General features: G+C 41.6%; 2 protein-coding genes across 3 annotated transcripts in view; one reads left to right on the forward strand and one right to left on the reverse strand.

Moving 5' to 3' along the window:
- THG1L (tRNA-histidine guanylyltransferase 1 like) overlaps nucleotides 1-15,700 on the forward strand; it is a 37,565-nt gene that overhangs the window by 726 nt on the left and 21,139 nt on the right. The gene's annotated exons all lie outside the window — the stretch shown is intronic.
- LOC100391528 (small ribosomal subunit protein eS4, X isoform-like) lies at nucleotides 987-1,853 on the reverse strand. Its single transcript, XM_002744099.7, has one exon. It carries the CDS (start codon nucleotides 1,791-1,793, stop codon nucleotides 1,002-1,004), a length of 792 nt encoding a protein of 263 aa, XP_002744145.4. The 5' UTR covers nucleotides 1,794-1,853; the 3' UTR covers nucleotides 987-1,001.

Consider the following 15,700-nt stretch of genomic DNA (forward strand, 5'->3'; position numbering starts at 1 on the left):
CCCAGGAAACGTTGCATTTCCATTCTGCTGACCTCCACGGAATGTGAAGTCTTGGGTCACAAGGTGGGCGACGACCTTGTGCACGAGTTTTGTGTGAGCTGAGTACACTGTCTGCCCTAGGTATCACCAGGGCTTTTGAATTTTTGCCAAGGGAGTAGAGGGAGATTTTCAACTTATCAGTAACCCATTAGGCTGATCTTGCTGAAAAGGGGCTTTGACTTTGTGTGGTTCTTGTGCTAGTAAAGCTTTGAATTAATCACCAGGCCCTGTAGCCTTCCAAAATATACATCCCAAATTCATTCATTTCTTTGGGTCTCTACTGCCATTACCCCCTTCCAGGCTCCCGCCATGTTCACTTGGATACTGCCATAGCGTTGTAGATAGTCTCTGTCAGCCTTCCCCTCTACACTCTGGCTACCAGTGATCTTTTGAAAACACAAATCTAAGGTTGTCACACTTTTCCTGAAGCTTTCCATGGCTGCCCACTGATCATGTGATAAAAGTTTAAAATTCTTGGCAAAGCCTTAAAAATCCCCCAGGGGCCTGGGCTTGAACCTACCACTACTACTACTATTACTGCTACACTATTATTAGGTTGATGTACCAGGTCAAGATATCGAGACCATCCTGGTCAACATGGTGAAACCCCATCTCTACTAAAATACAAAAAATTAGCTGGGCATGGTGGCGCGTGCCTGTAATCCCAGCTACTCAGGAGGCTGAGGCAGGAGAATTGCCTGAACCCAGGAGGCGGAGGTTGCGGTGAGCCGAGATTGCGCCATTGCACTCCAGCCTGGGTAACAAGAGCGAAACTCCATCTCAAAAAAAAAAAAAAGTGATTGTGGTTTTTGCCATTAAACAGTTGCCACTCTGGCCCTGACTCTGGGTTTCAGCCACATTGGCCCCTTCAGCATTCTCTTTCTTTTCTTTTCTTTTTTTTTAATCATGCCATATGATTTTTAATTATGCATAAACATCTAACATATCACCCAGGGACCATTTCACCCACTGCTCTGTTTGGCTGCCAGTCTTTTGTCTCTCCCTTCAGCAATGGTGAGGCGGATACCCTTTCCTCGGGGAAGAGAAATCCATGGTTTGTTGCCCTTGCCAATAACAAAAATATTGGGAAGTCGAGTGGCAAAGCTGTTGCCGTTAGCATCTTTCACATGAACCGCATCAAAAGATCCAGGGTACCTCTCTCTGTTGGTAATCACACCAATTCTTCCCAGGTTAGCACCCCCAGTCACCATACACAGGTTACCGGTGTCAAACTTGATGAAATCAGTAATCTTGCCAGTCTCCAAATCAATCTGAATGGTGTCATTCACCTTGATGAGGGGATCAGGGTAGCGGATGGTGCGAGCATCATGAGTCACCAGATGAGGGATTCCTTTTGTGCCCACAAAGATTTTTCGTACTTTGCACAATTTGTACTTGGCCTCCTCAGGTGTAATACGATGTACAGCAAAGCGACCCTTGGTGTCATAGATCAGACGGAAATTCTCTCCCATCTTGTTAATGGTGATGACATCCATGAAACCAGCAGGGTAGGTTATATCAGTTCGGACTTTGCCATCAATCTTAATGAACCGCTGCATGCAAATCTTCTTTACTTCATCTCCTGTCAAGGCATACTTAAGTCTGTTCCTTAGGAAAATGATGAGGGGGAGACACTCTCTCAACTTGTGAGGACCGGTGGATGGACGAGGAGCAAACACACCGGTCAATTTATCCAGCATCCAATGCTTTGGAGCTGCCACCCGCTTCAGATGCTTCTTGGGACCACGAGCCATGGCTGTGTTAGGCAAGGAAAGAGGACCTCCGTCTTCCGGTGAGCGTAGAAATTGGGGCCCCAGCATCCTCTTTCTACTGCAGTGTGTTTAAACATGCTCAACCTGCTACTCTTTCCTTTGTGTCTCTTTAATTCCTCCTGCCCATTTTTCAAATTGCAGCTCAACTGGGACTTCTTCAGAGGAGCTTTTACTGACTGAAAATTAGGTCAAATCTTGGTCTGCTTACACCTCTATCACTTTGTTTGCTTACCACAGTTTATAATTAGAATTTTTATGTCATGATTCTACTGCCTCTGTCACTTGACTATAAAGTCTTTCAAGGCAGAATTGTTTGTGTTTTACCCATCATTAAGTCCCAAGTTCAGACCATTGAGACTGGCATATAGCGCTCAATAAACACTTGTTGAGTAAATAAATGAATAGCACTGTGATGGGGTAATAATGAACTGGTAGTAATCACTGCCTGTTTTAAGGGCTTACTCTTATGCTACACTCTTTTCCAAATCCTTTCCGTGTTTATGCTTCTCCTTTTACTAGGATTGTGTTTATTTCCATTACACATCACCAAGAAAAACAAAAAGAAATCCTGTATTAACATTTGCTGCATTTCTAAATGATATTCTGGCCAAAAGCTGTAGTTTATCTTAAAGTAGATGATTTTTGCAATCAAGACAAGTTATCACTCAAAAAAGACCAACTCCAATTCATTGTCTAATACTGTGGTATCAAATGTAGTCAATAGGAGTTCTTAAACCTGGGAGATAGACAAGGGCAACGGTTTTTAAACTCTTTAAAATCTCAAAAACTCTTGGCCAGTGCTATGGCTCATGCCTGTAATCCCAGCACTTTCCAAGGCCAATGTGGGTGGATCATCTGAGGTCGGTAGTTTGAGACCAGCCTGACCAACGTTGAGAAACCCCTTCTCTATTAAAAAAATACAAAAACTTAGCCAGGCGTGGTGGCGCATGCCTGTAATCCTAGCTACTCAGGAGGCTGAGGCAGGAGAATCGATTGAACCTGGGTGGTAGAGGTTGTGGTGAGCCAAGATCGTGCCATTGTACTCCAACCTGGGCAACAAAAAGTGAAACTTCATCTCAAAAAAAAACCCTTCATACCCATAAAAAGTACTGAAGATCCCAAAAGAGCTTTTGTTCATGTGGATTTTATCTATCAATATTTACCATGTTATAAATAAAAACTGAAGTTTTAAAAAATAGTTATCAATTCATTTAAAACATCAATAATAAAACCATTACGTGGTAACGCATTTTCATGGGAAAAAAACAGTATTTTCCTCCTCATTACGCTCATGAGAGAATGAGGTGAAGAGAGCAAATACTGCGTTAGGATTATTATGAAAATAGTTTTAACCTAGCTGACTCTCTGAGAGTGTCAGTCCTTCTCCCATACTTTAAGAACCACTGTATTAAGGTTTAAATTGAAGAGGCAACTGTGCGCACAAGTAAAAGATGATAAAAGAGGCAGACAAATAAGTCAAGTTGTCAGAGGTGTATGAACCAGAGCAACTCCATCTGAGTAGGGGCTGGGTAAAATGAGGCTTAAGACCTACTGGGCTGCACTCTCAGAAGGTTAAGACATTCTAAGTCACAGAATGAGATAGGAGGCTGGCACAAAATATATGTCATAAAATCCTTGCTGTTAAAATGGGTTGCAATAAAGAAGCCGGCTAAAACCCACTAAAACCAAGATGGTGACGAGAGTGACCTCTTGTCATCCTCACTGCTACACTCCCACCAGTGCCATGACAGTTTACAGATGCCATGGCAATGTCAGGGAGTTACCCTATGTGGTCTAAAATGGGGATGCATGAATAATCCACCCCTTGATTAGCATATCAATAAGCAATAACCATAAAAATGGGCAACCGTCAGCCCTTGGGACTGCTCTGTCTATGGAGTAGCCATTATTTTATTCCTTTACTTAATAAACTTGCTTTCACTTTGCGGACTTGCCCTGAATTCTTTTTTTTTTTTTTTTTTTTGAGACAGAGTTTCACTCTTGTTACCCAGGCTGGAGTGCAATGGTGCGATCTCGGCTCACCGCAACCTCTGCCTCCTGGATTCAGGCAATTCTCCTGCCTCAGCCTCCCAAGTAGCTGGGACTATAGGCACGCGCCACCATGCCCAGCTAATTTTTGTGTTTTTAGTAGAGACGGGGTTTCACCATGTTGACTAGGATGGTCTTGATCTCTTGACCTCGAGATCCACCTGCCTTGGCCTCCCAAAGTGCTGGGATTACAGGTGTGAGCCACTGTGCCTGGCCGCCCTGAATTCTTTCTTGTGTGAGATCCAAGAACCCTCTCTTTTTGGGTCTGGATCCGGACGCATTTCCTGTAACATCTTTCTGGTGACCCAGATAGGAATTTAGTGTGGAAACCCCACACTAGTAAGTACTGGGTTCTTGTAACATCTTTCTGTTGACCACGGAATGGACCATACTGTGGAAACTCCCAACGCAAAGGCTAACTTTAGGTACGTGGTGGGGTCCGGTAACATCTTTCTGGTGAACCCTGAAGGTGTGATACTGAGAAGCCACCCCCCACCCGAAAGGAAATAGACTGCAGCACTGATTGGATGACTTTGGGTAAGTGGTGGGGTAGCTGGGTGAAGAATGGGATTGGGTTAGAGGCACAACTTAGAATTAGAGCCAATCCTAAAACAGAGTGGGTTAGAGGCCCCGCTTAATAAAAGGCAAGGTCGCTTGACTGTCCTTGGGTTAGAGGCCCAACTTAGGAGGGTTATAGTCCCTTCTGAGATTTAGGAGGATAGAGGCCCCTCTCAGCAAAGTCCCTTTTGGCTAGGAACAGGTTTGGCACCATGGGATGTTAACTTCTATTCTCTTTGAAATAATCTGCCTTGTACTCCTTGCTGACAGCTGTGGGTGACAGGGTTAGGCATGTACAGGATCATGGGACATGAGGAGCTTTTTCCTCCCATAAAGGGGAAACTTGAGAGTGACGGGACTGCTGGAAAAGATCCCTTCACTACCGAGAAGCAGCCGACTGAACCTTCCACTGTTGCTGCAGTGGGTGGGTCTTTCTCTGGCTTCCCTGAGCACCTCACCCTCCTATCCTGGCTCAGACAATGCTTTCATCTCTGCCTCAGCCTCCTGAGTAGCTGGAATTACAGGCACATGCCACCATGCCCAGCTAATTTTTTGTATTTCAGTAGAGGCGGGGTTTCACCATGTTGGCCAGGATGGTCTCGATCTCTTGACCTCGTGATCTACCTGTAATGGTTACTGCTGAGTTTAAAATGAGGAAACAGGCCAGTATAAGAACAATCAGATGCCAATTTATTTATCTCCCGGGTGAGGTTCTGTGGTCCTAAGGAAAGGGGGCCAGAGAAGTCGCGCTTGACTTCTCAGGGCAGGGGTTTTATGGGGGTTAGAGGGGGGCTGGCCTAGGATGCATGGGGTGGGCTGCCATTGGGTAAGGCTCAGCGGGATTTTTCAGTTTTCGCGGGTTCAGATGTATAGTTTAGTGCTGAGAGTGCACACTTCAGTGCTGAGGTTCAGATGCATAGCTTGGTGCTGAGAGTGCATAGTCCAGTGCTGAATATAGACCTGGGGGCAGAATGCAGAAGTGGGCGAGGGGAGCCCACATGGAGGAGCCAGATGCCGAGTAATGTGTTCTGCCTGATAAACTGCTATCAGGCATAGAGAGGGGTGGGTGTTGTTCATCTGGCTCTTAGCAAGGCTGTGGGCCTTACACTAACTGCCTCGGCCTCCCAAAGTGCTGGGATTACAGGCGTGAGCCACTGGGTAACAAGACCTGGGATCATAGAAAGGAAATGTTCAGGTTAAGATGAAAGATTGTTGAGACTAAGGTTCTTTTGAAGTCTTATAGTGGCTGCCCTTAGAGATAATAGATGACAAATGTTTCCTATTCAGATATTTTAAAAGGTGCTGGACTTTTAGTTAATATCTTTAGGATTGGGTGGGCCTGGAAGAAAAATATCTAGCTATGTTAGTAGAGATTGTTTACAGATGCAGCTTTTCCCCCACAAAGGACGGCTTTGCAGGGCTATTTCAAGATATGGCAAAGAACCATGTTCTGGGGTAAAATATTTTTATTTTCTTCCTTGTCTCATAATGTTATGCAAGGATCAGGTTGGAAAGAAAGTCACAATGTATATGGTTAAATAAAACCCGTCTTTTTTTTTTTTTAAAGACATGGTTTCACCATGTTGGCCTGGCTGGTCTCGAACTCCTGACCTCAGTTGATCCACCTGCCTTGGCCTCCAGAGTGCTTGGATTACCGGCATGAGCCACCACGCCTGGCCTCTAAATAAAACCCATCTGATGAGAATTTATGATTTGTAGGGAATGACTCCTCAGACCCTTTGGATAGGAATTTAAACAAGATTAAAAAATCAGACTTTAGTCCTCATTGGCCACAAATTTGATATTTCCCACATTGTTCATTCTTTCCTGCATATCTAAGTTATTGTCCAGTGTCATTTCTTTAATATTTCTTGGAAAATAGTTCTCCTGGCAGCAAATTCTCTCAGTTTTTGTTTATCTGCAGATATCTTTATTTTACCTTCATTATTGAAAGGTTAGCTTTACTCAGTATAAAATTCATGGTTGACTTATTTTTCTTTTTTCTTTCAGCATGTTAAATATGTTGTTCCACTACCCTCTTTTGTTTCTGAGGATACCTCAGCCATAATTGTACTATCATTTCTTTCATACATAATGAATCATGTTTATCTTATAGCCTTCAGAATTTTCTCTTTGTTTTTGCCTTTTAGCAGTTTGGTTACGATGTGTCCAGGTGTAATTTTCTTTGTTTATCCTACCAGGGGTTTGTTGAGGTTCTTGCATCTGTGAATTGTACTTTAGCTTGACTGTTTTGATTTTGCTTTGTGTTTTTGGGGAGTGTGTATGTGTGTGTGTGAAAGAGAGAGAGAGAGACAGGGTCTCACTCTGTTGCCTAGGCTGGAGTTTAGTGGCATAATCCAGCTCACTGCAGCCTGGACTTCCTTGGCTTTGGTGATCCTCCCACGTCAGCCTCTGAAGCAGCTGGAACTACAGGTGCATGCCACCATGCCTAGCTAATTTTTTATTTTTTTGTAGAGACAGGTTATCCCTATGTTGCCCAGGCTGGTCTTGAACTCCTGGTCTCAAACAATCTGCCCACCTCAGCCTCCCAAAGTGTTTCAATTACAGGCATGAGCTACCACACCTGGCCACTTTGTGGTTTTTAAATCAAATTTGAAAAGCTTTCAACCATTATTTCTTCAAATATTTTTCCATCCATTTTCATTCTCTTCTTATGGGACTCCCATTAACATTTGTTGGAATCCTTGTCATTGCTTTACATGTCTCTGATGCTCTGTTCATTTTTCTTTGATCCTTTTTACCTCTGCTCTTTTGATTAGAGACTTTCTACTGATAACGCTTTAAGCTTGCTTATTCTCTCACTATCTCAATTCTGCTATTGAGCTTATCTAGTGAAATTTTCATTTCAATTGTTTCCTTTTCAACTCTAGAATTTCAACACTGAATATTTCTACTTATTAAGATTCGCTATTCTAATTGTTATATTTTCCTTAATTCTTTGAACATATTTATAATAGTTTCTTAAAGCATTTACATTGTAAATCCAACATCTGGGCCCCATTCAGAATAAATTTCTATTCACAGAAGGCTGTATCTTTTGATTGTATCATGAGTTTGATGGATTTATTTTTTTTTGAGACGGAGTCTTACTCTGTCACTCAGGCTGGAGTGCAGTGGTGCAATCTCAGCTCACTGCAACCTCCGACTCCCAGGTTCAAGCGATTCTTCTGCCTCAGCCTCCCAAGTAGATGGGACTACAGGTACCCATCTCCACACCTGGCTATTTTTTGTATTTTTAATAGAGATGGGGTTTCACTATATTGGCCAGGCTGGTCTTGAACTCCTGATCTCAGCCTCCCAAAGTGCTAGGATTACAGGTGTGAGTCACCATGCCCAGCCAGATTTTTACTCTCTTCTCTCATCCCTCATGGAAGGGCATCAGTGATAATTGTTGAATAACATAAGGTATATATTTCAGTAATTGCTTCCTTGGTAATTTACATAAATAAGAGCAACAGTTGTTATTAATTTGTTTCTGTACCTAAGATGAAAACCTGCCTGCAATCATCATTTTTGTCTGATTCCTTGTAGTGGGTTGAGTAGCGTCTCCAGAAAATCACACTCAGAACATTAGAATATGACCTTGTTTTTAAATAGGGTTTCTGAAGATGTAATTATTTAAGAATCCAAATGGGATCATACTGGATTTGAGCAGACACTAAAGCCAATGATTAGTGTCCTTATAAGAAGAGAAAAAAGATACAGCCGAAAAGATGACATGAAGATGGAAGCAGAGATTGGAGTGATGTATCTACTACGAGCCAAGGAATGCCAAGAATTTCAGGAGTCACCAGAAGTTAGGAAAGAAGCAATGAAGACATTTTTCCTCAGAGCCTCCAGAAAGAGCCAGCCTGCCTACACTTCGATTTCAAGCTGCTGGTCTCGATCAGGCCTCCATGTGCCAGCCCGTACCCAGAAAGTCTAAAGCCCTGCCTTCCTCGGCTGATTACCCCCAACTCCTCCGCCTGCCTTCGCCATTATCCGTGATTGCCCAGCTGAGCTTCCGGAGACGTAAAATTTCCCTCCCCTGCCCTGCCATCTTACTCTTAAAATGTGAATACTCCTCACCCCACCCTGCCATCTCAACTACTCTTATGCCTTACCCACCCGCCATTGTAACTGAACTTATGGTCATGCATACTCCTTGCCCCTACCCCCACCACTGTAACTGATCTTACTCCATAACCCCCCTGCCCCCTCCCCAAAAGATTTGCCCCAAGCTATAAAACCAACTCCTATCCCAGCGCCCTTTGCTAACACCCTTTTTGGCCTTAGCCCACCTGCACCCAGGTGAATAAACAGCTATGTTGCTCACACAAAGCCTGTTTGGGGAGTCTCTTCATTCAAAGGGCATGTTTTCAACAGTCTCCAGAACTCTGGGACAGTGAATTCCTGTCATTTTAGACCACCCAGTTTGTGGTACTTTGTTACAGAAACCCTAGGAAACTAATACATTCTGTTTTCTTCTCACTCTTTGATAGAAATGTGCAGCAAAGAGTTCTGGGATTATTAGTTCTTTCTATGACTTCACAATCTCATTTACTAAGGCCTGGAAGAAAGTTCTCATTCACTGATTTATTCATTTATTCATTCAGTAAATGTTTACTGAACCCTTAGAATGTGTCAAGCCTTGTACTAGGCTCTAGGAAAACAACAGTAACCAGGACAAATGAGGGCTCTTTTCTTATAAAACTTACCTTTATACAAAAAATATTAAATTTATATGAAAACTGTTCAAAGTCACAACAGTGTTTCCAAAGAAGATTCCTTAAAGTGGTCTAATTAAATCAGTGTTATGGACTGAATGTTCCTTCCCAAAATTCATATGCTGAAGCCCTAACCCTCAGTTTGGCTGTATTTGGAGATAAGACCTCTATGTAAATAATTAAGGTCCAAATGAGGTCATAGGGATAGGGCCCTGATAGGATTCGTGTCTTTATAAAATGAAACTCTAGATCTCCTCCTCTGCACCCTCAATATGCACCAAGGAAAGGCCATGCAAAGACATTGTGAGAAGGCAGACATCCGAAAACCAGGAAGGGAGATCTCCTTAGAAACCAATCCTGCCAGACCAGTGCAAAAATTAATTTCTGTTGTTTAAGTCACCCGGCCTGCAGTATTTCAGTATAGCAGCCCACGCAGATGGATTCAAATAAGAACCAATTTAGGCTGGGCGCAGTGGCTCACGCCTGTAATCCCAGCACTTTGGGAGGCCGAGGCGGGTGGATCACAAGGTCAAGAGATCGAGACCATCCTGGTCAACATGGTCAAACCCCGTCTCTACTAAAAAAATACAAAAAATTAGCTGGGCATGGCGGTATGTGCCTGTAATCCCAGCTACTCAGGAGGCTGAGGCAGGAGAATTTGCCTGAACCCAGGAGGCCGAGGTTGCGGTGAGCCAAGATCGGGCCATTGCACTCCAGTCTGGGTAACAAGAGTGAAACTCTGTCTCAAAAAAAAAAAAAAAAAAAAAAAAGAACCAATTTAGAATAATTGGTGGAAAAGAGATATTTTGTATTTTTAAAACATTATGAAATTAATTTATTTAAATTTACATTTGGACCAGGCGTGGTGGCTCATGCCTATAATCCAAGCACTTTGGAGGTCAAGGCGGGCAGATCACCTGAGGTCAGGAGTTCAAGACCAGCCTGACCAACATGGTGAGACCCCGTCTTTAAAAAAAAAAAAATTTATATTTAAGAAATTTGGGGTTATAATTGCCTCTACATTCTAATTCTTAGAACAAACAAGAGTAAGTCACTTAATCTCAATAAGCTGTTTCCCAGTTATAAAATGTGAGTAATAACAGCACATACTTAAAATAATTGTTGTGAGGATATAAAATATTCTATGTAAAGGCTTAACATATAATTTGGAACTGAATAAACACTCGGTATGTTGACTATTATTTTTGGAGAATCAAGAATAGCCAGTAAGTATTCTAAATTGTCAAGCTTGGTTGACTGGGGAAATGAAGATAAATCTGATCAAGATTCAATGTGTAGATGGAAAAGATGATGTTCAACTTCAGACATGTAAAATAAAGGCTAATATAGAGTGAAGATATATGGGTTACTGCTAATATAGATATGTAGATAAAGTTATCTACTTAGGTTCTGATTTATATTACATTTACTCATCCTGAGATTCTATATTTACAGAATTGTTCTTTACAAATATAGTAACTTAAAAACAAGTCACTTTTTTATTATATCCATAATTACTCAGATCCAATAGGTCAGGAGTTGCTGAGATTTTGCCTAAAAATGTGTGCACAGGCAGTAATCTTAAAAACAAAATATGAATAAAAAAGACTTTTTTCAACGTAAGAAAGCGGTTGAAAACAGGAAGAAAAGAAAGGTTTCCTTAAATGGTGTAAATGTGTGCAGTGTCAGTGATCTGATGTAGTTCAGTCTTTGATATCCTTGGAATTTTCTTCCTAATTTAACATTTCTTCACAGACTACTATGCAACAGAAGAAACCTGTGCCTGAAATATCTACAGCAGAAACTCCATGTATTCGTGTTTAAGGAACCACTTTTGTTCCTTAAGTAACCAGAATGAGTAATAAAAATCAAGCATGAGTAGTTGTATTCGTCAAGCAGTTTTTTTCTGATTGCTGAAATGAAAGCTATCATTGAACTCAGATTAGGAAATAATTCTTCTCAAGCAAAAAAACTCATGAGTTATTTATTGGATTTTCTTCTACCTTTAATTTCTAATGAATGGGAATGACTAATAGAATAAGCCAAATCAGAAAGTCAACAATTCACATTCCAGATTCCATTTTTAGATGGGCATGAAGATTTTGAATTCTTTTATTCGATAAGCCAGTCCAGTCACTGGAAAAAAATTAAATTGAAATACTGTCTGCATCAGTCACTCTACCAACGTATGTCCCTTTCAGGGACAGATGATTATGGGCCACTCTATATGCAGCCCTGTAACTCGTAGCTATGTGGTGAAATTTACACTTCAGTGAATATGATTCTGACTCTGTATCAATAATAATATCTTCATATTATATCAAGATGTCTTAATACCTTGCCTTTTCAAAAAGAATTACAGCTCTTTGTGATTTAGGGCCTCAAAACATTTTATGGCCACCCAATTTCTTTCTTTCTTTCTTTCTTTTTCTTTCTCTCTCTCTCTTATTTGTCTCTTCCTTCTAATCAGCATTACATCTGAAATATCAAAATAGATTCTCAGCCTCGCAACCTCCAGGTTTTCTTCACCTTTGTTTATCATTCACACCAGAACCAGATTCTTTATTTCTTTATTTTTTATTTATTATAATTTTTTTAGATGAAATTTGGCTCTGTCACCCACGCTGGTGTGCAGTGGCACAATCTCGGCTCACTGCAGCATCTGCCTCCCAGGTTCAAGCGATTCTCTGCCTCAGCCTCCAAGTAGCTGAGATTAAAGGCATGTGTCACCACACCCAGCTAACTTTTGTATTTTTAGTAGAGACAAGGTTTCATCATGTTGGCCAAGTTGATCTTGAACTCCTGGCCTCAGTGATCTGCCTGTCCCTGATTCCCAAAGTGCTAAGATTACAGCGATGAGCCACTGAGCCTACTAACCAATTTTGCATACAAATACTAGAAGATTTTTCTACCTGGGAAGTTGCAGGATTTGCTTAAGATTCTGGGTTGTTTTTATTTTGTATAGTTTTGTTTTTCTTTTGGGAGAGATGTGATTTAGCCACATTGTCCAGGCTGGTCTCAAATTCCTGAATTCAAGCAATCTGTCCACCTCGTCCTCCCAAAGTGTTAGGATTACAGGCGTGAGCCATCACGCCTAGCCAGGCTTTAAGGAAATTGCTAACCAGTAAGAAAGGAGAATGTGAGAGAACAGTTACTGGGAAAAATAAAGTTACTCTTTATTTATACTCTCCAATGAACTGAGACATCTAACAAAACCAGTTACATATACAAAAACAAAACAAAAAAGAAATTTATCAGCTCAATTATTCAACAAATATTTATAGATTGCTTCCCTTGTGCTAGGCACTGTTCTGGGAATGAGGGATACAGCTTTGAAAAACATTAAGCAAAGTCCCCTCCTACAGGAACTTATGCCTCCAGGGGTTGCACTGGCTCCAAGCATGGTACTCAATGTTATTACAGTTTTTTTCTCCATCTGTTGTATTTTCCTTCCTTTCTGTAAACTGAAATCTTGGGTAGTCCTCTTGAAGGCAACCACCAGTGTAACAATTCTAATGGGAAGAGAGCCTGTCTTTCCTGGTCATTCTAGCAAAGGAGCAGACTGTCTCTGACCTGGCTTGGGTCAGATCTACAACTCAGAACCTGACTGGCTAACCCAGTCATTAGTAAAGCCACCACAAGTATTTGTGCAGCTTGTTCATTGCAAAAAGAACAAGCAGGGGCTGAAATCCAGCGAGGGCTGCATTCACCAAGCCTTAGTCCTGGTGCAGGACTGTGTGTGACAGGAGAGGGGGAAGTTTTTCTAATTCACACTAACACGTGACAGTCCTCTTGGCCATGTGCTCACCCCAGAGTAGGGGTTATCCCCACCTGGACTACAAGGCCTGAAGGTGGGAAAAGGACAGTTGGGCTTCCCTGATCCAAAGTCAGAAAAAGGAAATGCTGAGCAGGCAAGGACAACAGCTGTCTACTTCGTTCCTTACAAGCATGGAGAGGCAAGGTGGCAGAGTGGAGGGGACCTTGGACTTGGTGTCAAAAGGCCTGGGTTCTAATCCTAGTTTGGGAAGTTTGGGGGACAAATAACTAATCCCCAAACTATTTGTTTCCTTTCTTATAAAATGGAGAAAATTGTTGTCCTGCCTCCCCTATACACTCATTGAAAAAGGAAAAAAATGGTTAACATATAAGAAAATAGTCTGGAATAAGTTTCTTACACCCAGAAGTTATTATTATCAATTAATCCTCCTAGTCAGTACCTATGGACACCAAGTTCTTTTTTTTTCCTTTTGTCCATCTCTTCCATTTAATCAGTCCTGCATATCTCAAATATCAAAATAGATTCTCAGTTGGCCCAGACACCTCACGCATCATCCAGAGTGCTCACACATTGGAGGTGCTCAATAGGTGTTTATTAATTGGCTGACCAGTAATATAAAAATTCATATTACTTAGGCGAAGCACAGTGGCTCACTCCTGTAATTCCAGCACTTTGGGAGGCTGAGGCGGGCAGATCACAAGGTTAGGAGTTCAAGACAAGCCTGACCAACATGGTGAAACCCCATCTCTACTAAAAAATACAAAAATTAGCCGGGCATGGTGGTGCCTGTAGTCCCACATACTCAGGAGGCTGAGGCGAGGCAGGAGAATTGCTGGAACCTGGGAGGTGGAGGTTGCAGTAAGCCAAGATCATGCCGCAGCACTCCAGCCTGTGGGACAGAGCAAGACTCCATAAAAACAAAAAAACAAAAGACAGAAATTCACACTACTCAGGGTTCCTTTCCAAAGTCTTATACAAGCAAAATGTTGTGGCAAAATATTCACCTAATATTAAAATTCAAGGATTCCATAAACCTGTAAGCAAACTGTCTTGTAATCTCATTATCGGGTTTCAACTGAAGTACTGTTTCCTCAGGGGGAAACTTCATGGTCTGTCCCAGCCCCCCCAAACCTGATTCACAACACTTCACATACTTGTTTGTCATCAGGTCTGTGTTTACCTACTGACCACGAACTCTACCGGGCAGGCAGCATGGCTGTCTTGTTTGCTGTTGGGTGATAGCCTTGGTGCCTGGTACACAGAAATAAATCAAGAAATACTTGTTAAATGAATGAGTACATCTGTGGAATTAAATGGAACAAGGTCAAGTGGGACTAGGAAACATACATCTAATTTCCTCTTTCTCTTCTCCTAACATATTTTTCAAGCCCTCAACCTCGTGACTTCTGGAACCCCCGTTAAGTAGAGAAAGAATGAATAGTTGACTTGAACGTGTCCTTTTAAGGACACACAGTCAATGACTATTTAGAAATATAATGCATTCACCGTGACATATGTAAGCAATGCCTTAAAAATGCAGGACAAACACAGTAGTTATAACTCCCTGTAATCATAAATCCATTCTGGAATAATAGTTGTAAATTGTATGTCCTTGTATATGCTGGTATGTCCCAATGCTTACATTTGCCTCAAAACCAAGACAGATCTAGTCAGTGATTCCTGGAAGCATATGCATTACTCCAAGCCAGAAATTAGATTAGAGTGGTTCAGAGGAGAAAGAAGATTTTACAGACAAATTATTCCTTCTTCCTTCCCCTCCCCATTGTCCATTATGTAAATTTCATTTACATAATGCAGCTTTTAACACGATCAAAATGAGTCAGCATCAAATGTCACCATCAAGTCAAACAAAATATGACTTCTTGCCAAAGGCAATTATTTTTCTTTGTGTCAGCCTGCAGTGAGCAGGCGATCTTCTAAGTAACAGAACATTTAAGAAATAAAAATAGAAGCCAGTGTCCAGTTGGTCATAAATACCTGTTGTGTACAGAAATTTTCACTTATTTTTAATTATGCTAAGATATACAGAATATGAAATTTTCCATCTTAACCATTTTAAGAACACAATTCAGTAGTGTTAAGGACATTCACACTGTTATTAACCAATCTGCAGCACGCTTTTCACCTTAGAAACTCTGTACCCATCCAGTAACAACTCCCTATTCCCTTCTCCCCAAACCTCTGGCCACCACCATTGTACTTTCTGCCTCTATGAATTTGACTACCGTAGGCACCGCATAGAAGTGCAATACACAGCATTTGTCTTTTTGTGACTGGCTCATTTCATGGAGCATAATGTCCTCATGATTCATTCATGTTGTAGCATGCGTCAGAATTTCATCCCTCTTTAAGGCTGAGTGATATTCCATTGTGTATACATACCACATCTTGTTCATCTGCTCATTCATTCACGGGCACTTAGGCTGCTTCCTCATTTTAGCTATTGTGAATAAACCTGCTATGTACCTGGGTATACAGATATCTCTTTGAGATTCTATTTTAAATTCTTTTGACTATGTGCCCAGAAGTGGAATTGCAAGATCAATGGTAATTTGATTTTTGTTTTCTAATTTTTTTGTAGAGATGGGCTCTTGCTATGTTGCCCAGGCTGGTCTCAAATTCCTGGGCTCAAGCAATCCTCCATACTCGGCCTCCCAAAGCATTGGAATTACAGGTGTGAGGCGCCACGCTCAGCCCTATATTTAATTTTCTGAGGAGCTGCAGTACTGTTTTCCATAGCAGCTACACCATTTTAC

This window comes from Callithrix jacchus, chromosome 2 (assembly GCF_049354715.1).
Source record: "Callithrix jacchus isolate 240 chromosome 2, calJac240_pri, whole genome shotgun sequence".
Taxonomy (NCBI): Eukaryota; Metazoa; Chordata; class Mammalia; order Primates; family Cebidae; genus Callithrix; species Callithrix jacchus.